This window comes from Electrophorus electricus, chromosome 4, assembly GCF_013358815.1.
Source record: "Electrophorus electricus isolate fEleEle1 chromosome 4, fEleEle1.pri, whole genome shotgun sequence".
NCBI lineage: Eukaryota > Metazoa > Chordata > Actinopteri > Gymnotiformes > Gymnotidae > Electrophorus > Electrophorus electricus.
In genome coordinates, this window is record NC_049538.1 from 7655513 (window position 1) to 7681308 (window position 25796).

Below are 25796 nucleotides of genomic sequence, written 5' to 3' on the forward strand. Positions count from 1 at the left end.
ATAGGTTTTAAATTTGGCAAGGAGCAGGATGCACAGGCCTCTCTCAACAGAGGCAGACATTCATTCACACTAGACAAGAACAATAAACAATATGGCACTCGCATAACTAGTGCAGCGTAATACAATAAACATGCAACATGCCATGGAACTATACACACACACGCACACACGCACACATAACTGAAACAAAGAACCGGGTGCAGGTGTGTGCTAACAAGGGAGGCGTGGTTACAAACAAGACACAAGTCACAATGAACAGAGTCAACAGTGAACTCCCACTGCATGTGGCAGGCCGTACCACGTGATCAGTGGGAAGGGGAGAGTACCGTGATATCTTGAAGATTAGACATTTATTATCTATATATCTATATCTATCTATCTAATATATATATATATATATATATATATATATATATATATATATATATATATATATATATGAGTGAGAGAGAGAGAGAGATAGATAGATATATTCATCCTGTGGAGAAAACAGGCCTTAATCAGTGAGTGAGATGAGGAAGACATTCAGCAAGTGAGGGTCAGCTACTTTTAAACGTGCCCATGAAAAGCCGGGGAATGGGGAGGGGGGAGAACCTTCGCCAGTCGCATCGACCTTCAGCCACAGGACGGTAGAGTAGAGTACAGAAACGAGTCCAAAGGCCTCCATCTCTGCTCTCTACAGACCATGAATAACTCAGAAGGTAAGAAACAGCACTAAAATAGCACCTTTAAAGTGAAGGGCAATAAAACCGCCTAAAGTAGGGCTGAAAAGAAGTGATGTTCACACACAGGATAGAATTGCACCATCGCTAGTGCAGAGTTTGTTTGTTTTTTACTCTGCATTAGTTCAAGAGGTTTTATTGTCATTTCAGCTATATACAAGTACACAAAAAAAACGAGACAATGTTCCTCCAGGACCATGGTGCAACATAAAAACAACAACAGACAACATGCTACACATTATGCAATAGAATAAACTTTTCAGCCATGTTTCGTCAGTCTGATATGGAATGTTTCCCCCAGTTCCAGAGGTAACTGTACGGGCCGCTAATTGATCATAAAACCAGAGTAACCCACTGATCGGTACAGAAACCATTATCTAAAGAGCCACCATCAGAGGCAGGAATTGCTGCAGGCCGATGGCTGTACATCCACATGGAGATCTGCACAGCATGTGAGAATGAGAGCTATGGCCACCCTCGTGCACTGCTGTCGCATAAATGATGAGCGTGTGCACAGCCAGCGGAGACACATGCTCACAGCAGAAGTGGGGGAAGGTGACAGAGAGAATGCTGAGTTAGGCGTATTGCAGTAGGAAGGGGAGATCAGAGCTGAAAGCACATGACCAAGCTGGATGACAGGACCTGCATAGCAAATTCTCCACCACCTCGCCAAACCTCTCATAGACAGATATACGCTATTATCCTGACTGCTGACATACAGCAAGCCAAAATGACACACGCCAATACTACCAATGAAATTCTTACTATGTTTACATACCTTAAAAAAGCAAGCATTTCAAGTGTATCATTATAGCGAGCTCCGTCTAGCTCTTGAAGAAAGGCAGAAGAGAAAAAGCTGGTCAGGTAGCCTTTGGGAATACCAACTTTTTAAGCAAACAAGAAGCTGGGGTCAATCCCAAACACGAACACAGAGCATAAAAGAACACTACCTCGCCAAACACACATCCGGCTGCGCGCGCACACACCCACAAACCCCAGACGGTGAGCATTTGTACTTACACTTTGGAGTGCAACGTGCATGCAACACACTGATAGGTTAAATATCACTTTTGTGTGCACTGGAAAAGGCAAACACTGTGCACATTAGTTGTGCAAATTTAGAAAATGGTTTTGTTCCTTATCACTCAAAAACAAACACCTAGTGCTTCCCATGTATTCTTCAGAAGTTAAAATTGGTGGTATATAGGATGAGAAGTTGTGAAAGATCTATACTGAAGATGTTGAAGATCAGCAGCTAGTGAACACTGCAGCAGAACATCAGCTCAAATTGCATAATTCCCCCACATGTCCACTTCTGCATCCCCCACCCTGTCCCCGCTCACCTGCAATCCGGATGACCGCCCTCTCGGCCGGGTCCAGCACATCCCCGGAGGCCGACTTGGAACGCTTGACACGCTGGTGCTTGGCCAAGTTCCATGGCAGTGTGTCCCCGCGTAAGGGTGAGGAGGTCGGCTCACTCGGGCTCTCCTCCGATGCTGACCTCTCCCGCAGGCGTGGACGGGCTCCAGACATGACCTGCAGTGAATTGAGGACAGAAATGATAAGGGCACAAGCAGAGGGACAGCGTTTGACCGTTGCAATGTGGCCAAACATTTTCCACAATGGGGAGAAAAAGCTATTTCTGTCAAAAAGGCACTGACTAGAAAGTGAACCGTTTCTCACAACTGCACAGTGTCACAAACACAGACAAAATGCTCCCTATTCACACCTTTCTGACAAGAGCACAATATGGGAAGAGCAGTGCTGACAACTTCAGCTTACACTAGGCAGCAAGGCAAACAAATCAAACCTACCTGAATGCGGCACCATCTTGACCACTAGAGCTTATATATAGATACACTCTCCTGCACGTCGTAGGTTACTTACTGTAAGCCGATAGTCTATAATGTTGACACAAATCAACTAAATCAAGTACACACGCCATATCCATATGAACCAAAACAGTGTCATGGTAACGACTCTGAGATGGAAGTTTGAATTCAGAGTTAAAGGGGGCAATGAAAGGCTAAATGTCAACCACTGCCTACAATCTCCCACTGTGTGCAAGTTCTCTGTAGTCAAACAGTCATTTTTGCAATTTTCAGTAGACAGACAAACACACACAAACAAATTCCAGTCATCAACCACTGAATTTAAAAAATAAACAGCAATTCCTGGTTTTAAGAGACTAGAATCTCATTGTGAATCATTTAAGAGAATGTGCTACCCAACACTGCCTCCCAGATCAGTGGGCACTGATGCTCTTATGTAACTCTCAGAATGTGCTGCAGAGACACAATTTAAAAATGGAAAGTGTCAGGGGCGGCACGACTAGTGAGACTCTTACTGTAATGAGCCCTCCCTAAGATGTCACTCATGCTTTGAGTCAGAAAAATAGGAAAAAACAGGAAAAAAGTCACATAACTATTTATATCTAAGTATTTTAGGACGTGGATTACCATTAAGTAAATTCCCATAATTCAATTAGTGCACCCAGGAAACTGTATTTGTTTCACTGGCAGAAGAAGTGATGTGAAACAAGAATAAAAACCTAATGAGGGATTTCCATCACAAAGGAATGTTTTACCGACCTGCTGGACCTCAGTAGCTTACCATTATCAACAAAAGGGTTTCACCTCCCTGACCAAAAGCATTTTAAAAAGTAGCCCTCTTCAACACAGCCTTTGAACAATATAATTTCTATCCTGTTGCCTTTGCCTCTCAGTCTGGCACGTGTTGACATTCCAATATAAACCTTATTATGCCAGAGTTACCAGGAAACACAGACTAGTTAGAGAGAGCATGTTTGCAGCGGTCTGTGGAATGGAAAATCTGTAGGTCATTAGTCAGTAGATCTGGATGGAGGTTAGACACGCTGATGCTAGTTGGTTAGACTGGCGCTAGGTCCATGATCTCCAGTGTCTATGGGTATGTGAGAGGAGCACCATATCACAGGAAGGATTACCCTTCAAGAACGCTGCAAAGACCCTGAGCACATATCTGTTCAGCAGCCTACTTTCAGTTCCAAAACAGCAAAGGGGAAAATAACCTAGTTGATTTTTTTTACTCAAATTAAACCTTGCTTTCATTTCAATTACAGAAAAGTTAAAACACATTTGACTCAATGTAGCCTACAAGAAGTTAGAAGGTTTCCACAATTCATTGCTTGCTAATAATACCGTGTGTCTGGCCTGTCATGGCCTGGAGGCTATATGCAAATTAGCAACAGATGACTCTGTGTGTGTGTGTGTGTGTGTGTGTGTGTGTGTGTGTGTGTGTGTGTGTGTGTGTGTTATGACAATCCAAAGCAATGTCATATTGTTGCTAAGATTTTAGGTATGCGTAAAATCAGTTTGGTCAGTTTCAAGCGGTGTAATCTTAAATGTGTCACATTAAGTGTTCGCCGGTGTATTAATATAACAATTGATACAGTAACACAATCATAATATATTTTAGCCTAAAGAAATATATGTTGGAAGGTGAAAGGATAGGGAAGGAGAGACTAATTCAATTTCACATTATATCTAAACTAAGACAAGTGCTGAAATGCTACGACAAGGGCTTCGTCCAAGGTCCTTCAGCTATCCATAACGCAGATGCATTCTGGTGGCGCTAGCCGTATACTGCGCAAATGAGTCTTATCGCAGGCAACGATGCAGCAAAACAGAGGCGCGTCAGTGTGAGGCAGTCCCAGGTTGTTAAAGGGACCATTCTACACCATCTAGTTACTCACGTGTACCCAAGAATTCAGCCGTTTCCAATCCAGCTGTTCCGATCTCCTATCTGTCAAAACGCCATGCGTACGCCCAGCACGCATAAGAAACCTGACCGCCGCGCTCGATTAAAATCGTGCCAAACTTAGCAAGTCTCCGGTGAGACTGCCTCCCGTTTCGCGGAAGCAACATTCCTACTGGCGGCATCCATCTGAGCCAAAACCGTTATCGCGTCGCCTAATTAAACCACTGTAATGAGCGATTTACCGGGAGTTGCTTAACCCACCGGGAATGCGAAACGCTGATACGAAGCAGTAGCGGATCACGCCGGTTAATTGTTCCTAGTGGCGTGGGTCTCGACGTCCGTCACGACACAGGTGCAGGAATGGTCAATGGGGACATCACCTCCACGGGATTAAAACAATGCGAGTGGTCACATGTTTTACGCGAGGCTACGTCCTGTTCAAGCGTCACTCAGTGGTGTATCTTAATGCCGTGCCGTATTGTGTACGGTACAATGAGGCGGTCAGTTCTACACTGCTGAATGCCCACTACTGAATATAAGACATCAGCACTGCGATGGCGTGTGGTGGATGTCATGACGACACCACAGCTCCCGCACGCAGCATCACATCGAATTGCGTAAAATGCAGGAGACTAAATAAAAAGAAAGATTTCACTAGAAATTCTTTTAAAACTTTGTCCTCGAGGACAAAGTACTGCGCCCCCTTCCAAAAAAGTAAAAGAAAAAAAAAGTAACAAAAACGCTATATTGGTCGGCGTCTACGCCTGGTAACATCTTTCATAATAGACTTTCAGCGATTAGCGTGGACAAACGACTCCTTAGAAAGTGTGTTGTGTAGCATGGACCGATCAGTGGGAGGGGCACTGGCTAAGTGCGCAAACCGTACAGCCACCGTAACAAAACAATCTCATTGCCAGCTTGACCCGATGACTGCAGCCCACTTCTAGGCCCCATTTAGACATGGCTGAATATACGCATAGACGGTTGTGTGCAGATTTACATCGAATCTAAACCACTAGGAGGGAACCTGGATCCAGTGAGATTTCAAGGTGGAATCTGATGGGTGAAGTTCACCACAAACAGTAGGGGGGGAAAGACTGCAGTAACCATCTGCAGTTATTTCGAAAACTAAATGTGTCTTTTGTTTAAAACATGCTGCCCTTTCCCAAAATTGGGCAACAAATGTGCAAGCGCTTGCTGGAAGCCAGTGGTGCACTGCAGCTCCTGGCAAGTGTAGCATCATTTTGTAAGACTGAAAAGAGTATTTAAATGATAAGACTGAAGAGAGTATTTAAATGATAAGACTGGAGTATTTCAATGTTTCTTAATTGCCTTTGATTTTCATACAGGTGTGATGATGCACAGCTGCCACAGAAAATGGTTCCAACCACTTTATCATCATGTTTTAGGATATTCTATTCATGCCATGTACAGTATGTAATCCACCATGTATCCAATTCTTCACTGGAATTGTGTTTCGGATATTATTCTGGTGGCAGAGCATAGCAATGATCATGGCATGGTAGTAGTGTTGTGCTGGTATGAGTGTATGCGGTACAGTGGTGGTGTTAGTATTTACATGGGTCAGTGTCACTGCTGGGTTGAAAGCATCTTTCCCCCAAAACTAGCCAGCCAGCAATGACCATGTGATCAACAACTTATAAAGTTGGAGACTGACTATGGTTCGAAGAAAGGGCAGCAGTGACTCACCCCCTCTGCAGGTTCAGAGGTCGTGGTACCAGGTGCGATGGTGACCTTCAGGTGCTGCTTGTTCCTCTTCCGCACACTGACAGGTTTCTCTTCCTCTCCCTGTGTTTCCTGCCTCTCCCTCTTCTCTCTCTGGCCCATCTTCACTACCTCCTGCTTCTCCTCAGCCGAGGGGATCTCCATTGCGACCGCCCCCCGACTGTCCTGCCGTCAACCATAGCTGGAGTGACCTTCGGTTTCTTCTCCGCTGGAACAACAACCAATTCAGTGTGACGCTGACAGCCAAAAACTGTTCACACAGATGAAAGTGACTTGCTTGAGTCGAATGCCAGGGACTGCGTAGGACCAAGGCAGCACTGAGTAACAGCACAAAGATATTTTAGCACTGAAGGCCGTGGGCGCCTTTTGGTCATTTCTGGCGCCCACTTCAGAGATCACACAAAGGGCTCGTTGTCAGAACAGACTCTGAATGTGATTGGAGATGTCAGGTAAACAAATGGGTAGCTAGACAGGTTCCTACAGCAAATAAAAAAAACTGAATGCATTTGATTCTAATCCTAAAAGAGCACAATTATCTTCCATTAGTACAATGAATTCAAGGTGATCAAGCACTTCAGTGACTGGGCATCGCACACTGCTCAAAGTACAGTTAATTGTTAGTGTAAATGGCACATTTAATCATACCTGAACCAGTGTTTTACTAACTATGATCGGCCTGTCTGGTTCGGGTATGTTGGGAATCTGGAATAGAGCTAAAATGTGGATTGATGGGGTACTCTGGCAAATTATTTAAAAATATTTCATTTTCAACATGCAAATTCTATAGTTCCAGTACAAGAGAACTGGCCACTGATAATAAATAAAAGTACAAGATTGCATTTATAAAGCTTTAATTTGTAAAAGCATGTCCAGCAAATTTGACTAAATTTTTCCTCGTGTCACAGTTTGCTGTTCTGATTATAGAGAGAGAAAAAAAACATGCATTCATTCTCTCGCTCTTTCAGTCACTCACTCACACACACACACACACACACACACACACACACAAATCTTAGATTATCTCTATTCTACCGTCTCAAAATCATAGTCTGCCAGTGTCTAAGATCAACAGCTTTATTCTAGGGGCAACACAGAATCACAAATCAAAGCCGTGACACAAAGCAACATCAGCAACACTTGCAACCAAAACATTTTAGGTTTACTAATTCCACATATTAATTCATTAATGTTCTTCTCCTACCAAACTCCAATATTGAACTCAATCAGTAGAAAAAGCCAAACTGAACTCAACCAGCCCAAGGGTCATGTTCAGTTACTGGCCTCTAGAGGTTGCTATGGGTAGTGCAGAGTCAATGGAATTAAGCAAAAAACTTGGCCAACAAAATACATAGTTTAAAATAACTGAGCACTTATACATAATACTAGACTCAGTCTAAGATAACGTGATAAAAGCATGTGCACTGAAAAACTCTTAAGAATACAGATCCAGCATAATTATGGTTCGGCTCTTCCTACCTTGCTTTGCTGCTTTGCTTTTACGTTTTCTCCGTGGCTGAAAAAGAGGACATTAAAAAAAACAATCACAATTGGGACATCCAGATACTGCACATCAGTGACCTGGAAAAGGCACGACTGAAATCTGGTATAGAGCATTAAAAGGCAAAAGGGCACAGGGAAAAAGACAGCATCTGGCCAAAGGGCTGTCAGGCGAGGCTCCGCACAGAGAATGGTGGCTGACAGACTGATTGATCTAGACCAGATCTGAAGTTCTGATCAGATCAGGTTCTGAAGCCAACTCTGAGACACCTGTAGCCAGCAAGCATGGTGCAAGCATGTACCCATCACTCCTTGCGGCCTTCGTGTTTCATATAAAAAGGCAGCCGCCGACGGCAGTTCCCTGTGACCCCGAAACGGCACCTGCGGCTATGGAGAATGACGACTCAATGTGTGTGCAGGGGGTGCACTTCTGGAGAGTTAACACCCTCTTCTTCCTGATTCATGTTACATTTATATTTTTGGCATTTAGCGGGCACTCCGAACCAGAGCGACTTACAAAGGTGCTTTGTTACATATTAGATTCAGTACCAATGCACCAGGAACATGTGAATACAAGAGTAAGGGGCATTCCAGCAAGAAGGGAAGTGAACTCTCGGCAAAGCTAGTGCCCTAGTGTTGAGCATGTTTTAAACCAGTCTTCACTATCAGAACTACGCTCTAACTATACTGTCAGGTTATACTGGTAAGAAACCATTTGTATGTATGACTGCTGATACTTCCAGTGCTCTAATAATCCACATTCCACATGACCACATTTGCCTTGTGTATGTATTTACTACAATAAATGAAATTTGGAACTTCACTTCACAGGTAGAGATCAGACATTTCTGTTCGAGTAGTGCAGTGCACACAGCACGCCATGATTTGAGGGTTCCAAACACACCCTTCCTATGACACACCGAGGTAATGATGACTGGCACTGCACATAAGCAGGCCAGACCTACTCCGGCCCAGTCTCCAGCTCCAGCCAGAAAAGTGCTGCCACTTATGGAAAATGTGGGAAACCGGTATCCTGGAAACCAGCTCAACTTTGGATGAATGGGTAGGGAAATGCTTTCCACTTGTTTTTTTCCCTCCCTTTTCAGTGTCTCCTGTTATGTTTTAGAGATCGGCTATTTTACGAGCAGGCCTGAGACAGCTGCCTCATTGTGTGGCTTTATCAGCTATCAAAACATGTGGTTGAGTAAGCACAGCTGACGCCAGGTCAGTAAGTTATGGATGAAGGCTGAAAGAGGCTAACTCCTACCTGAGAGGTATCTCTCCAAAGGGGAGACTGACCCGTGACTCTCCCAGCAGCAGAAGAAGAGGCTCCAGAGCAGCAGGCTGGCCAGAACCAGCACCATGACCCAGAGCAGCCCGGCTTGCGCTGGATCGGCCAGTACCAGGTCCTGCAACGATTCCATCCTCAAAGCCCTGAACGTTTTCTTCTCTCCCTCGCGCTCTGCCTTCCTGTTTAGCGCTGGTGCTCTGTTGCAGATGGGCAACAGCTGTGCGAGATTGAGCCCACTGCCCACGTCAGCTCAGGAGGCGTGTTTGTGCGAGTGTGTGCGCACAGGAGCGAGCGTGCACGCGCACGTGGTTTCCTCCACTGAGAAGCACAGCGACTAAAGGCACGACTCCTGCCGGAATATCCAGATGCCACTCCCAGAGTGAGCACACACACCCTCGTGCTTTTTTTCTTCCTTTGTCCCCTCTCGCTCGTCCTCAGAAACCTGTCTGTCAATAGTAGGGGGGATGCTTAGAAACGCACCCCAGGCAACATGAGCCGTAACGCCACACGCTGCAATAACAAAACTTGCGCAGTGCTTCTGCGGATGGCACTTATTTAGGAATGTTTAAAAGGAACAGAGTTTGTAAATGTTATCCATGGACAAGGAACCCTGATTATATAAACAGAAAGTTTCAACATTTACTTCTTCAGAATTACATGAAAGCACCAGAACAAATGAATCATATTTACAATGTCATCATTGCTTAATGTTTTAAACACTTTAGATTAAGATAGGAACATTTTAACATCATTCAGACAACGGCTCACATCAGATTGTTCTTTCCATATGTCCATTACTTTAGCACTCTAGATCTAACAGCTTTAAGCCCAACCTCAAAAACATTTGCCAGTATGTCTTGCTACTACACCTCAATTACACAGCAGACAAGATGTTTAACAGGGATGCTTGTAGGGTATTCTGTGCATTCATCAACATGCTAACCAGCAGAGGTGGGCTGGAATTGTTGGTTTGGAACAATACTGAGGAAAAAAACCCTCAGGAGTTGAGAGATGACTAAGTGAGTCTCTGCTTCCACCTAGTGGAAAATACACCACTATGACAGCCAGATCTAAAAGTTAGACACTAGATTAACTACAACATTAAAACCAAAAAGAGGTTCCTAAGGTTCTTATGTTTCTCAAAAGAAAATTTCAAGTTCTTAAAGCCCATATTTTCCAGGACTGTTCCACTAATCAGACAAAACACAAGTAATACAAAATGAGTTTTTGTTAGGTTTTTTTTTTTGGGGGGGGGGGGTAAATTTGAGCAGTGCCAATAATTCTCTTTATAACTGACAGACACACAGCCATCTCCCCTTACAAATTTCTTGTCCAATTACTGGCTGAGATTCATTCAGAGGGGAACATTTTTGTGTCATTCAGACGATGGCTCGCACCATAAATCTTTCCATTACGACAGTACACTTCAGCACTCTGGATCGTGCAGCTTTAAGCCCAAACCTCAAAAAATATGTGCCAGGATGTCTTTCTACTACCCCTCAATTACACAGCAGTCAACGAATGCTGTTTCTTTAAGAAGGCAACTTATATGGTATTCTATGCATTCGTTGGTACGATGATCACCAACGTGCTGGGCTGAAATTGTTGGTTTAGAATGATTCAGAGGGAGGAAAAAACCCTCAGGAGTTTTCCACTAACCCCAACTATTGGAAAGTAGGGTAGAGATGCTTATTTTCATTAGTGCATCAAAATGGTCACAACTCGGTCAGCTATACGAATAACATTCCACACAAACTAATCACCTATTTTAAATACCAAATTCGGAGGTGTATAAATGTTCATTTTTAAAGGCTTCATTGCACAACAAATTGACACCAGAAGTTTAAATGGACATGTTAGTTTATTTCAGATATACTGTGTGAAACAGCAGCAGTACGGTGGCTACAAGAAACTGCTCAGAACTGACTGTGTGTACATATTCACCTGGTTGTAAAAAAGGAACGCATTGCAAGTAACGCAACAATCGGGTTAAAAGTGAACTGAAAGGTCTCAACAGGAATGAAGCTAACAAGTTCCTCTCGAACAGGAGAGCAAGAGAGGATGACCACGGAGTCGTCATGTTCTCTTGCCGGTCTAATAGAAGCCGGTGTCCTGGGGAGCCCAGTTAGGCGTCTGGAGAACGAAGCCAAAAAAAACCCACACAACACCACACACACACAAAACAAAACAAAGGTTAATGCTCATCAATGTTGTGACAATCAACCTCAGTTAGGGAAGGAATATAATGCTACATTTCCATGTCATGTTTTAATCAGGATTTTCGCGTTCTTCAGTACATCCTGAGAGGTGTGTGCAGGGTGACTGGAGGCTACAAAAACTCAGCAAACTGAGCTAATGCCAGAATCCTTCGGTTACGCTCGCGTCACTTCTGACTGACGGGCGATGGTACTTTTGGTTCATTCAAGGCCAATTAACTGTTTCAAGGAAACAGGACTTTTGTATTAACAACTAGACGGATTAAAAGACGGCTTCAGGGCAGGAGCGAGTGTGAGGGGGAGGATGACCGAGGCCTCTAGCTGAGCACTCTACCTCATTCCTGCTACCGTGACTGAGCTTCTTCTCGATGTTCATGGCCAGCATCTGGCTTCGGAACGACAGGCTCTTGGTCTTCTCGATGACCTGCTGGTACGGTGACACGGCGTTGTTCCCCATCACCACGTGGCCCTGTGGATAGGGGCAGTGCAGTCAGAGTCGGGGCCACATGCACAGACCTCAAACCAGTCACAGTGTTTGTCTAGAGCAATGCTGCGTTTAAACGGAGCCTCGCTCTGGGTTCCCAGAAAGATGCACGTTCTCAAGGCTACTCAAACATGCTCCTGTGCTATGACATTTCATAAGGTATAACACTCCATAACGTTTAATATGACACAAAATGAGAGCTGCTTTGAGGAGGTGGAATGCTGGCACACGCCTAGAGCTTTTGCTAGAAAGCTTAAACACTTAAGTCAGCATGCCCCTTCACTACCCATCAAGTCGCCTAATCGTGCACGATGGCTCCCCGAAGAGATGCAGGACACTGCTGGGAAGATCCAGCGGCCTGCCAGCCTCTTCACAGGAGCTGCTAGCGTCACGCGTCACGTGGCAGGCTGAGCTAACGGGGACAGAAGGGGCCAAGGGAGGGGGGGCGTGCAGCTCCCTCACCAGTTTGGAGTCGATTTTGGCATCCAGCCTCGCGTTGCGGATGAGATTCACTATCCATCGCTCCGCTTCCTCAGGGGTCATGTTCAGCTTGTCTGCCAACATGCTGCAGCAGAGAGAGGGGTGAGGAAGAGGAAAGGAACGAGAGTAAGAAAGGGGTTGTTGGCTTCACAGGTTCAGGCTGCAAACGAGTCAATGGCACAGATGAAGCCTAGCAGAACATACAACTGAGCCGACAGAACGCAGTGAACATCACCGCCATCTGAACATTGAACCTGAAAACAAAAACAAAACAAAACAAAAAAAAAAAAAAACAGGAGTGACAAAGGCTTGGATCAAAGTGGCAGGCTTGCGTGCACATGCTCACAAAAGATTCTCGGATTTTTTTTTCCCCTTCCTTTTTATCATGGTTTCGTCTCAACGCTGCTGCCGCTGGAAACGCACTCCCCATAGGCAGCTTTGGCTACAATCCTGTTACTCTTGGCAGGCGAGCTGGTGCGCGGCGGGCTAACCCCAATTTACAGCGCCAAGAGGATTAGTGGCCCACGCCGCTGGGGCGTTACCTGATGCTGATGCACTGATGAATCCGGCAAAATGTCTCGAAGATGAACAGGCGAGCGTTCTCGATGAAATCCTCCAAACAAGCTACCAGGAAGAAATCATTCACCAGCACCTAGAAAATATGAATGTTAAATTACCCACAACAGTTTAACAGGGCTATATCTGGCAGTAACTCAAATGCACGGGGAAGGGGAATAAAGTGTAATTAATTTTTCTTTTTATGTGGAGTGTGTAGTGTAGATACCCACTCAGCCTACAGGGAGGCCTGGGGGTGAACAACGGTAATACTGGCATGACTGGACCATCGTAACTTCACTTTATGGCTGTTTTCGATTATCTTAAATAGATTAAAGAAGGTGCAAGTGTTGAGGTTCTGTGTATGTGGTAAAAGAAAGCAGGGGAGATGCAACACAAAACACCTATGTAGGATGTCACCAAAATACTAAACCCTATACTGCAGCTGATCCCATGTCAGTTCCCTATAGCCACAGTTGCATGGCTGAAAGAGTAGGACAGTGTTAAGCAAAGTGTTAACTTACTGACTCACACTCCCTGAGTTTCTTCTGAGCACTGTCAAAGTCAAAGTTCACATACAGGCACTCCACAAACTCTGTGATGGGATCCTTGTACGTGTAGGACTCCTGCGGTGAGAGGACAGAAACATGGCTCAAGCGTAACCCCTCGATGACCCCTGGAGGCTAGCGACACGCTGTCGTGGCGCTTGTCATCTCACAGGGGGAGATGGGCCCACTCCTCCTCCTCATGACCACACTTTAAAATGGAACATTTCTAGTTTATACACTAAAATGGGAGTTTATGGGACCTTGGGAGCAATAAACAGACAAAACCAATCTACGAAATTCATAACCATAGAGAGCGTTTGTTTTAGCCAATATCAGAACAGGTTGTAACAGCAAAACAATGATAAAATTCCTTCACAGGCTCCAGGTTTCGTGACCAGGAGGCAGAATGATGGCCATGCTGCGGCTCGGGCCGGGGCTGCGTTCTGTGATACCTGCTGGATGACTTTGACCAGGTCTTTGAGAACCTGTCTGCGCTTCCTTACGTCCTTGTTGGTAATGACGGCCGTGGTGAGGTAGCGCAGGATGTGCGGACACATCGTCTGAATGGCATTCAGGTACCTGCAGAACAGGAAGGGATCAAAGTTACATTCATATGCTGAGGAAGCTTGTGTCACAGACTTAGGGCAGCAAACTCATTAGACCCTTTTCTGCACCACGGTTATTCCAAGCACGTAGATCTTTCCCAAGAGCCGACATGGGGCCGTGGCGCTTGTTAACCCGCCGAGCGAGCAGGCACCGCTGCCTCCCCGACCTTCTGGAATGGGATGAAACTAAAGGGACGAAACTAAAGGGGCGCCTCTTCAGCAGGCGCGGTGATGGCATACTCACTGGGGCTGGTAGAGGAAGAGCTCGATGATGTTGTCTCTGCCTTTGGGATGGTTGAAGAACACAAAGAGAGACCAGTGAATGAGCCATGTGCGCTGCTGCAGGGACTGGAGAGGGGAGCTCACAGACTGTGGAGGTAGAACATGAGCACTTATGGGCGTGTGGGTCGAATTATTATGAATTTACTAAACGATTAACCCCATTTATGACTAAGAGCAATGTCACCTTGTTGCTATATTCAAGTCAGTATGTAATCTCTACCTCTGATCGGGCTACTGTTAAAGCCATTACATAGTAGAAAATACACTTGGATGAAGTCCTAAAATGTGAATAAAACCTTACATGTCTCTTACTGGACTGCAGAGACTGAGCCAACACCCCATCTAATGCTGTGCCCTACAGAACTGACTAACCACAACTACGCCAGTGTAATTAATACCGTAGGCGATGGCATGACCCCAATAAATACAGAATAAGATACAGTAATAACCTCCTGACAGGTGGGCTGGACCAGCTGAAGGTCAGCCGCCATATGAGAAGGCTTACGTTGTTGTCAATGGTCTCCCGGAGGCGGGTCAGGTCCTCCATGGCTGCCTCCCAGTTCTGCATGAGGATCTCGGAGGCAAGCTTCCCCCACAGCGAGCTCAGGGCATTCCTGTCCGTGGAAGGGACCTGGCAGGGCGTGGTTACACAGAGGCCGGTCATACATTTTAGGCAACAGGATGCATGGTGTCTTTAGAATGGAGGGTGGTGGCAAAGCTGTGAAGATGGAGAGCTCAACATGAAGCCTCCCCAGAATGCTAAGGGGAAGGCCAGGCTGCATGAGCTTAATGTCCCTGGCTCCTGCTGACTCCAATTCCTGAGCCCAGAGGCCATAAAATCCCAGGCTGCGTAATGGCCTGAATGTCATTAAAAGGGCTGTCTGTGTCTGGTGTGTCTGTGTTGTTCCCAATCTTTGTGGCAATCGTTTGTCAGACTTATGAAACTCAATATACTGCCATAAAGTCCGCCTGACCACCGTATTAAGAAGAGCGTACACTTCTGGTCTCAAATTTCTATCCCCATTACTGTTTAAAACATACTGAATCATTAAGAAAAGTAATGTTTAGGGGTTTTTTTTATGTTACATCCTGTTTTAAATAAGAAATACTCATTACAGTTCAAATTACAATTCAAACACCAATACTTTGCTACAATTCTTAAGGTCACCAAGTATCCTAAAACTCATCACTAATACTCTGGACTCAAATATATGCTCCACATACACTCTCAGTACTGTTCACCATGTCATCCATTGACAATCTAAATACATTTCTGCCAAAGAGAAAGAAGTGGTGCTGTGAAGAGCAAGAAACTCACCAACACACGAAAGAAGTAGAGATATTCCGCAGCACCAGAGTAGTTGCCACACTCATACTGGAACTTTGCATAACGGTAAAGTGTGTCCAAGTACTCCTGACGAAACTGTGGGTCAAAATACAAGAGCAACTGACAGGTTATTCTTGTATGAAATGGGATGCCGTTAGGAGTAACTCTTAAGTGAGTATTTCACCTTTGTTGAAAGCAAAGCCCTACAACCCTAGTTTCCATTTAAAGTAGCACTCCCAGTCAGTGGGTTCAGAAGCACACTCTGCATGCAGCAGATCTACCAAAACACAAATTACAAATGGGAGGTAGTGTCACACGTGAGTTACTCACATTGAGTTACTTACATTGTGTTTATCTGCCAAATAGTCAAACAGCATCCTCCCATCTCTTTAAAAAGAACAAAAATAAATAAATCTTGAATTACCAAAGTAAAAGTTTGCTGTGTATTCAACACCCATTATAACAAGAATAAAAAAAAAAACAATCATATACAACCAAAAAAACCCAAAACACCTCATCCGTATTACATGCCCACCTGGTAGACTGCATTTGCCGGGTGGTCTCAGGGTCTTCAAACATCTTGACAATGGGCTCGGTCTCCGCCTGGAGCTGCTTCAGCTGAGCCACCACTGCCGTCCTCTTCTCTCTCAGTGCTGCAGGCATGAAAGAGTCAGGAAGGCCGCGGAGAAGCATCTCCCGGTTGAAGTGTCTTAGCTGCACCTCAGACCGGATTCTAAAGCGTTTTCTAGTTCACCTCGGCATTGCAGTTCCATTTCAGATTTACTAGCATTTAACAACTTGAAGTACACGAACGTGCCGCAATAACCCAAGTTCCGGTTATTAGGCCTAAACAAGTCAAGCAAAGGTTAACCTAAGATGTGGCGATATCTATGAGACATTAATCTACGCTTGCTCATGTGAGAAAGGAGGCACGCTTACAGTGTGGAATATCTTTGTCGGGATAAAGATTCTTATACACATCCATGGCGAAGTCCACCATGTTTGTGTCACTAAGGAGGTCCAGCTTTCCTTGGAGGAGTTCCTTCTCATTGTAAATCTGAAACGAAGATAAATAACAGTCACACGGAATTTTACAGCAAGCTAGCGTTAGCTAACAGCCACCCAGCCATTTCTCCCAGTAACCAGCTAGCGCTTTACCACGCTCCTAGAAAAGAAAAGATTAACTAGCAAGATGCTAATGACATCCGCTGTTTTATTTCTATTTAAATACTCGATCAGGTCATGTTTAAGTAAACAGCTAGTTAACAATTTGACAGGGAAACCTGCTTCAGAGGCTGAAATACAAACGATAGTAGCTAGATGTTTTAGCTGTGAGCTGAAGAACTGACTCAGGCTAGCTGGTCGGCTGCGACACGTGGATCAGAGCAAACAAGATAATGCTTTATAAAAAAAAAAAACACGACAAACTTTAAACTGTTTACCATTATCAATTCCCTACCTCTTTAACAGAAAGAAATTCCAACAACGGAAACACAAGATGCCGGTCTAAAAAATGTGCGATCTTGGTAGTCAGATCGTACTCCGCCATTTTGAAAAGAGAACTGATTGAAAAAGCTTTATTGAAACCCCTCTATTCGTTCACTTTTCAACTGAGCACACAACCCGTATCGTTATAATGGAAATGGATTCGTTTTCCAGAGGTCGTCCACACAGAGAAACAAATACCCCTGGGCCTCCGCTTAAAAATAGGATGGTGAATTTTTTGTCAAGGAGAAAGGTTTTTTGTTTTGTTTTGTTTTTTTGCTTGTTTATAAAACAAGCGTCCAGTGCGTTCGTGCTTGCTTGGTGTGTAAGGTGTAGGTTACGCATGTGGCCAACTCTTTGAAGCTGCAATTGTACAATTCAAAGCAAAGGATACATCAGAACTTTACGGCATACATTATTTTCAAAACTACTGCTCCCTAAAGTACAAACAAACAAATTAATTAATTAATTAACTTGGAGTTTAAGGTGAAGCAAGTCCAATAGAAATCCAGGAAGAGCTCACCACGGATCTCTCAGATGTTCAAACATCCCAGCTACCATAGTCGAATAATTGCCGTAAAAAAGCCCCACTTAAGACAGATATTATACACTGTTTTCATTTTAAGCTCTTGAAAATGACATTCAGGTCTACTGTGCAGTTAGACTAATTAGCTTTTGTCATAATTGGAATGCATCTTATTTTATACACATATAACTGATAAAACTGGTTTTACACTTAGAGTTTACAGCACTCTGACTGTGTCTATGGATAAAATCTGACCTGCTCAATAAAACTAAATAAATAAATAAAAATAAAATAAAACAAACTGTCCAAGCTAGTATCCAATCCAGTAACGTCTGTCTGTATATACATATAAGCAGTAACAATGTTACTTTTCAATTCTTTAAAAAGTATTGCAAATGGAGACATGATCTATCTAACTTGGAAAAGTCACTTCTGGCATAGGTTTCAAAATGTATTTATGGGAGGTATAAACCACAGCAGCAAATGCCACTATATCATTTTGCATTTGTTATGCTCTAAAAACAGAACCAAATGCCTCAACAAAGTGATAGAAGTTAAAAGCAAAACGCATATTTCAAATTATTCCATTTCCACTACCTCCATTGTCTGTTTTCATTTTTGTGAGATATAGTCAACCACGAATATATAAAATGCACTAAGAAAACATCAAATACCACACTAAGAAACATTTCTAATTAGGAATATTTACTGAAAATGACTAGATTTAGGCAATTCAAAAGATACAGTGCTGTATGTGGTCCCAAATGAATTAGACTAAGTAGTTGACAACTTCACAGGGCATGTGTGGACCTGCAGTTAATACATACATTGTAACATCTGCAATTTCTCTTATTCTGTGCCCATTTGAGTAAACTGGAGTACACTACAATTAATTAAATTTTTAAAAATTACATTAATAGATACTTTTATTTGTGCTCATGGGGAAAGTGGGTTTGCCGCATTTCATCACAAACTCACAGCATTACCTATAGACAAACTTCTACACACCTCATACAACATCACAAAGTCATCAGTTGACAAACCCACACATATACACATCTGGCACCTTGCCAACAGATTAGGCAGGCCAGATCAGCTTGACATCCTCAGTATTATATACATATCCTGTTTAAGTAAAGCAAAGGATGACGTTTCTTATCTGTGAACACAAGATGTTGTTTCAGGGAGCTGGAGCCTAGCAACTCTGCAGCAAAGGTCACAAGAGCGATCGGTCTGCCCTTCCCTGGTTAATTATTGCAATAAATGTGACAGAAATCATTCCCAACTTTGATAAGAACAAACACCCCCCCCCCCCCACACACACACACACACACACATGGGTAGGTGACTGTGGTGGGGTGTCATTGTGGCATTTTCCCATTACATTACCGAAGCTGATTTATATGAGACAGAGGCGAAGGAGGAGAGGTGAACAGCAGGAGTGATAAGAGGAGTCTCCATTACTCGGGAGGCCAAATTGCTCTAACCTGCACCTATTTTAGATCCAACTAGGTCTTATGATTCCCCAACGCCACTCTCGAGGTTTTGATGGGGCGCCTCCTCGTCGTATTGCTCCCTGCTCCTTATGAGCACACGGCTTTGACAGACACTCTCCTTTATTCTAAAACGCTGTAGGAGCCGGTTGCGGGCGTACCGCCACGGTAACCAAAAGACTGTAGAAGCTCTGTCTCCCAGGGAGAGTCCCATGTTGCAGCGTTTGTCTTCTGACTTGCATTATTGATGTCGAACTCTGGCTGACAATCATCTGAATAGAAGAATATTAATAGACCGTATCCATGCATCCATCTGTGCACTCAGTTCTGCGTCCCAAAGTGTTGTCCCTCGCATGCTTTGGCTGTACGTTTCAAAGTGTTAGCACAGGTTAAATCATGCGGCTCAGTCATCCGTCAGAATAGAGGCTTGCGACTGAACTTCTGATGATGTAGTCATATAGTTTTTTTCCAGCCTTAACCATGGGGGCAAGTGTATCGTCGCTGCTTTGAGACTGGAAACAAAAGCATGCTTTCATCCAAAGTTGCATTACCTAGGGAGCTATGAGCCTTTTCTCGTCTTGAACCCGGCAGGACCCGATGCTTCCCTACAAACGGCTTGGTGCGGTAGTTACCAAAGCCTCGGCGCCCTGTGCACTTAAAACAGGCAATCGATACAGGAGAAAAACTTTTAATCTCCATGCTACAGCACTGTCGACGTAAATGCAGTGGGCCTTGGTGTAAGAGCAGTATAAATCAGAGCAGAGAGAAGGGAAGCCATTCTGCCTCCAGATTAACCTCATCCCATCCAGTGGGCTAAATCATGCACAGAATTATGGGACATAGGTTATGAGGCCTCCACTCCCACGTACAGCCTCCTCAGATGCCCAGCAGCCTCGGCCCCGCCCCCTTGCTGATGAGTCGGCACTTTTCTGTGCGATGTGTAAAAAAGTGAACGACTGGCTCACGCTGGCTGACAGATGGCCTGTGCATAAAAAGTCACAGAGACCTCTTCTGTGTCCGGAAAGATCCTTTGTGACTGAGCAGGTGGAAACCTGTGGGAAAGATTCGGAACTAATGCTCCAAGTTGGACGACATAAATAAATCTATTCCATGGACTATGTACAGTATCTGCTTTTGCATAATATATTTGTGTGCTGGTGCCGAGGGGCTGTTCTAGAGCAAAACAAACTGCACCTGAGTCCCGGTGATCCACAGCGCAGCTCGGAAATTTACCAAGAGGTATTACTCCCACCGATGCGTTGCGCAAACTCAGACCTCAGCCGAGATCTCTCCTTAGCAACAGGGGGACTTGGTTTCTATGGATATGTGCCCTGTGCGTGCTTGCACAGGACAGCTGAGAGACAAAAGGACACTGGTGTGTGGGCGACATGAGCCCGATCACAGCTGACACTCATCAACTCATTATCTATGCAACGGCACTCTATTCACACAGGGAGGAGTGTATAAGCAGGGAAGTTAAAAGGTGCGTTTGGAAGATAAGGCACTTGTTCTGAGAGTGAGAGCAAGAGAAATATCACCACTACTGAAGCTGTGGCTCTTAGTAAGTCCATTTAAATCTGATTATATATGAGTAACCACTGTGTATTGTGATAGTTGTAGTAAAAAAATGCACTGAAATACACACAGAATGTTTCAGAGTTGTATCTTTGCACTTTGCTTGCACAGCTGTTGAAAGTGCTGTGTCCGAAAAGTCCTGTTTCTCTGGAAACCCCATGTACTTCACAACACACACACTCTCTCTCTCTCTCTCTCTCTCTCTCTACATATATATTCATATTGAGTTTGTTTATATATTCTAAGTATTTTTAACTCAATACCATTTGTCTCTTGGATGTGTTGCGTTTTGTTTGTATGTTCTAGAGGCCTATTTAAAGTTCTCTTGCTCAAACACAACTCCCTCTTCCTGTCATTCACTCTCAAAGGAGGGGGAACAACCTCACCAGCCCTCCTGGGGCTCATTACCTTCAGAATCTGGGCTAAAGGAAAGTATGAAATCCTTTGAAAACATGGCCTGTTTTTTCTGTTTGCTTCACCTACGGGGCACATGGAAAAAAAAAACCTCCATACCTCCATGCAGAAGCATGCTACACCCCATCCTATTGTGTCCCTCTGTTTCAGCTGCCAAGTTCTTAGAAAAGGCATAGTGAAATTGGCAGTGGAGACCTATTTTTGCAGAACTCAATGTAAATTGTACATGCGGTCATTTGTTTTATTAGCAGTACTAATTCCTTCCCTCTATCCCATTTTATAATCTTTTACTGGACTGAAGTGCAGTTCATTTGCAAATCCCTTGCCAGAAATGCACCACCCCCCACTTACTGTCATATAAAGACCTCTTTTGAATATTCATTAACAGAGAGCAATTACTGTATCATTCATCAGTTTTACATTACTGCTCTTATTCTGGTTTATTAAATGTGTCTTCTGGAAATTAGTTTGTATAACTAAATGCTTCATATCACTGATAGAACTGATCTCACCATACAAGAGGCAAATTACTATGTCAGGTCAATACAATACCTATCTATAGTGGTGTCTCCAGCAACATTGACAGTGTGTTTAATTTTCTTATTGAGAAATGGATTTCACTACTAATACACATTCATCTAAGCAGCAAATGATGGGTGGGTCCTTTTTCGCTTCATGGACATTTCTCCACATTAAGTCCTACTGACTTTTGCCTTGCCTTCTCATTTTGCCATTGCTATGCGACAAACTCTGGGTAACAAGCATTACTTTGTTGAACAAGAAATTAAATGTCAAGAACCTTATATCTGTGGTCATCCTATCCATGACCTTACCATACATGGAATAGAAAAACAGGGTAAATACAAAATTAGCTATTCAATCTTTGGTGTCTGTGATAAAAGTGTATGCATTTACGACTGTATCTTTGTATGTTGGCTCCCTTGGAATGGCCACACCCATGCCCTTGACCCCCTAGTGACCCCATCATCAAGCCAATCTCATTTCCTGTTGCCAGCTGCCCTCACTGATTACACTAAGAGAGCGTAGAGAAGGGGGGGGGGGAGATAGCTCCTACAGTGTAATATCAACAACAGAGAAGCCTCTGGGTATTACTGGCTAATCTCAGTAACATACATCAGTCCTTGTTAGTACAGGCAGGGAAAAGACCACGCCACAAGTATCTATATAACATTTCACTGAGTTAAGAAATTTTGGATTCCTCAGTTTAATATGATGTATGTATTGCATATTCCATTACAAATTTCAGTTAAGGAAACAAAAACACCTCAGAAACAGAACTAATAATATTTTAAAAGTCACCATTCAGTGTATAAGTATTTTTCTCTCGCTCTCTCAGTCTCTAGGCTCTCTTTCAAAGCCACTCACAGAAAGCCACTAGGCTTTCTTACAACCTTGGCTTATTAGCAACTGGCAGCTTTACATACCATTAGCTCTCATCACTCACCATTTGTATGTGAATGGCAAATTGTACCCTTAAGTAAAGGGTCCACATATATAGCTATTAAAGCACACTTCTAATGTGATAGCCTGACCAAAAGGCTCTTTGATGTGGCTTGTACAACAGTGTTGCTGGGAAGGGTGGGATAATCCGATCTAGCCGACAGGAAGCATTTCTCATTTGGAAGTTGCCGCGCACAGCATTCCTCAGCAATGTGAGAAAGGCTATTGCTTTTCCACGGCCTCTGAAGCCACAGACCTGCAAAAGAGCCCTAGTGGTAACAAAGGGCAGGTGAAGAGCAATCAAAGTCATAGCAGCCTGAAACAGACTACACACATACACACATGCAGTGCAAAACACACATGCAGTACAAACACATTTGTCTTTTTTTCCCCTCAAGAATGGGAACACTTCCAGTAATTGCTCAATCTTTTCTATTCGTTCTAATTTTGCAGTAAAGGACTTAGTATTTGTAAATACAATAAATTATGTTGCCACTTTGAGAGTGTTCTTTCAAGTCATACTGTGTCTCCAAAGAAATTAGTTTGTCATGGTAAATGGTATGGTATTCCCACAGGAATAGTGCACTCAGAGGGTTTACTGATTAGTGAAATGAGTGCATTCGTGTGTGTGTGTGTGTGTGTGTATGTGTACATGGTAACACAGGGATTGTGCACTCTGTTCATTACAAATGTAAGCTAAGCATTCATTCCTATGAATGTGCACTTATACACTGGATGTACATGCAAATGCAGAAGATAATTTGACTTAGATATGCAACATCTGCATGGTGAGGCAAACCAAACTGGAGGAGACAAAATACAAAAATACTGAGGAAATATCTGTGTGGTATTTTTCATATAATAATTATGTTGCAAAATAGGTTGTGTGTGTGTGTGTGTGTGTGTGTGTGTGTGTGTGTGTGTGTGTGTGTGTGTGTGTGTGTGTGCACAAAAATGCTAGATGGTCCCACAGTAGCTATATTATTCCCACACTGTATGTTTACTATGACACATATACCTCACAATCACCACTCTCATGCAAGGAAATGATTCACAGGAACTTGACATAGATTCCATAGTTAGCTGTTTCTCCAAACATTCATGGTTTAGCATTTAGTTTACTTTCAGGGTTCATTCTATAACAAAGCAACACCACACACACATTTAATATTTGGTTTCCTTGTCCTCTGAAGAATTATAGGACTGTTCAAAAAATTGTTTTATTTGGTACTGACAGTTATTGTCAGTGACTTGCCTAGACCAGAGCATGCACACACGGTTACCGCAGTACAGGTTCAGGTCGAGATTTCAACAGGTATTTCATCATCATCAAGAGACAAGTGTGACGGAACTCTGCTTGGACTCCCAACGCCACCGACGCTGATTGAACCATAGAGTTTAGCTGAGTGCTTTGAGTAGGCAAAAGCCTGTCTCCTGATCATTTCGCCTTTATATAAGGAGATCATCAATAAGGTTGAGAGCACCACACCACCAAGGGTGAGGAGACAAAGCCCAGCAATTACACATCTATCCAGGTGGGCGCCCACCCTGGCATTCTCCCGCTCGAGGCGTTCCATTTCACGAGCCGAAACGCTGTCGGGGTTCACTCTGACGTCACGTGGAACAGTATAGGAAACCACCACCAAAGATATTCCCGTAACTAAAAACGTTACAGCACTTATGAATCCGTAATCCACCGATTTTTCGGGCGTTTCCGCTGCAAAATCGTTTTCGTCCAATATGGAGAGGTCCGAGGAACTCTCCTGGCGATAATTCAAAGCGCCGCCGCTTAAGTTATCAGAGTCAGTATCTCGTGAGTGTTGTGGACTGTCTCTTTGGCAACCGACGTCGTTCATACTGGCGAATTCCGTCTCAAACTCCTTATCGTGGCATATATGAACTTCTTCGTCTGGTCCCCATTCGTCAAACATGCGAAGTCTTCTGTTAGTCTTGGGCGCTGTCCACGGTGCTGAAAAACCCTGCGCGTCGTTAGCATGCTCCTCCAATTCTGATTCACAGTGAGCCTTTTCATCCGTGCCAGCTGAATTGTAACTTTGCTGATGGTTCAAAGTCCACTCGAGATCCTTGTTCTCGGATTGGCCACTTAGACGCTCCAAGCAGAGGACCTTTAGCTCAGCCATTTGATACAAGCTGCCACCGTGCTCATGTCAGTGAATGCTCAGCAGCTTTAATATAAAAACAAAACAGCAGTCGATAAATGAATTAGTAAAGCGTATTTGCTTTAAGCATTCGAGATATATAGTGTACCACCCCGATATATAACCCACATTTGTAAGGAACAACAAAGCAACAGAGCAACATACCTTGCAGTTGTTTACCTAATAGATGACATTTTTTTTTCATTTGATACTATTACTAAGGTGTTAGTTTAAACCTTTTTCTCGAGCCACTTCTAAACTAATGGAAAACAACACATGCGTAATAAATATTAAGTAAAATATTATAAAAAGGGGGTTCTTCCCAACATCTGCAATAGTTTTCAGTTGGCATTCCTGATTCACAAAAACGTGTCCTAGACTTCAGCGCATATCATTGTAAACTAATTAGTTATTAGTGGTTCGATTCATAGTGTACCATTTATTAAAGTATCTAAGATGCAAGCCATTGAGATGGTTCCTATATTTCATTTAAAATTAAGAAACGTGTTTTAAATCACTTACCTTTTCTGTGCACCTTCTTGCGTCCGTCCCTGGCTTGTCACTGCCAGTAGTACAGTAATTAAAAGGAAAGAATCGACGAGTGCCTCCTACGCACAGCGCTACCCTGCTCGCAGTGGCCGTGATGGATTGAGGTTTTTTTTCGTCTGCGCGCTCAAAGCGCCGTGCGTTGTCAGCGAAGAGTATAGAGAACGAGACGACCGAGGCGAAAGGCAGGCACGTATTGTCAAAAAAAACGTCTCGCTCAGTGAATTAATGTGAATGGAGATTTATTATGTGTCGTTGTAAATAAGCAAGGCATATAATATTACATGATATAGCCTACGGATTATTTAAAGGATCGAGACAGCAAATAGATTGTTTATTTATATCGCAGCCTGTTTAGATGCCGAAGCCACTCGTGTATGTTTGCTACAATGCACTTTTAGATACGTATACTTTTTGAACACATCGGAAGGTATTCATTTTTGTTTTAAGTGTAAACTACTGCTACGTTATGCCTACGTTGATTATCTCATAATCGTTGAAGAAATATTTTCTCTCCCTGCGATTGCATGAACCACGATGAACCACCGCTAAAACTCTGCTGTCTTCTGTGATTTCACATAGCACGGGAACGCAGTGAGCCCCTGTGCTTATCAGCACTACGCTCAAGCGTTCAGTTAGCTGTATG

The 25796-nt window shown here is 43.6% G+C and overlaps 3 protein-coding genes across 6 annotated transcripts in view; all 3 read right to left on the reverse strand.

Moving 5' to 3' along the window:
* The window catches only part of pleca (plectin a), an 87661-nt gene extending 81285 nt beyond the window's left edge, over positions 1-6376 (reverse strand). For 2 of the 4 annotated variants that reach the window (XM_035525713.1, XM_035525712.1), the window contains exons 1-2: positions 6171-6376; positions 2066-2258 (exon numbers count right to left, since the gene is read on the reverse strand). In XM_035525713.1, coding sequence (XP_035381606.1) covers positions 2066-2258; positions 6171-6350 — 373 coding nt within the window. In that variant the 5' untranslated portion in view covers positions 6351-6376. The remainder of the gene's footprint in view (positions 1-2065; positions 2259-6170) is intronic. The other 2 variants (XM_035525715.1, XM_035525714.1) reach the window with 1 other exon arrangement.
* A 4460-nt stretch (positions 6377-10836) lies between these two features.
* On the reverse strand, positions 10837-17064 carry eif3eb (eukaryotic translation initiation factor 3, subunit E, b). The gene is made up of 13 exons (XM_027019577.2): positions 16951-17064; positions 16431-16548; positions 16027-16144; positions 15836-15878; positions 15483-15587; positions 14670-14795; positions 14127-14251; positions 13730-13856; positions 13254-13355; positions 12717-12826; positions 12157-12259; positions 11545-11679; positions 10837-11127 (listed from the first exon to the last, which is right to left on the reverse strand). The coding sequence occupies exons 1-13, from the start codon at positions 17038-17040 to the stop codon at positions 11089-11091; spliced, it is 1341 nt and encodes a 446-aa protein (XP_026875378.1). The 5' UTR covers positions 17041-17064; the 3' UTR covers positions 10837-11088.
* Positions 17065-23496: 6432 nt separating this feature from the next.
* LOC113583301 (transmembrane protein 74) lies at positions 23497-25158 on the reverse strand. Its single transcript, XM_027019576.2, has 2 exons — positions 25127-25158; positions 23497-24631 (listed from the first exon to the last, which is right to left on the reverse strand). The coding sequence occupies exon 2, from the start codon at positions 24584-24586 to the stop codon at positions 23741-23743; it is 846 nt and encodes a 281-aa protein (XP_026875377.2). The 5' UTR covers positions 24587-24631; positions 25127-25158; the 3' UTR covers positions 23497-23740.
* Between the last annotated feature and the right edge of the window lie 638 nt (positions 25159-25796).

Coding starts and splice junctions, on each gene's coding strand:
- eif3eb (XM_027019577.2), bottom strand. CDS start 17,040: ATGGCGGAGTACGATCTGACTACCAAGATCGCACATTTTTTAGACCGG. Junction 15,879..16,026: donor CGGCAAATGCAGTCTACCAG/GTGGGCATGTAA, acceptor TTCTTTTTAAAG/AGATGGGAGGATGCTGTTTG. Junction 11,128..11,544: donor GTCACGGTAGCAGGAATGAG/GTAGAGTGCTCA, acceptor TTCGTTCTCCAG/ACGCCTAACTGGGCTCCCCA.
- LOC113583301 (XM_027019576.2), bottom strand. CDS start 24,586: ATGGCTGAGCTAAAGGTCCTCTGCTTGGAGCGTCTAAGTGGCCAATCC.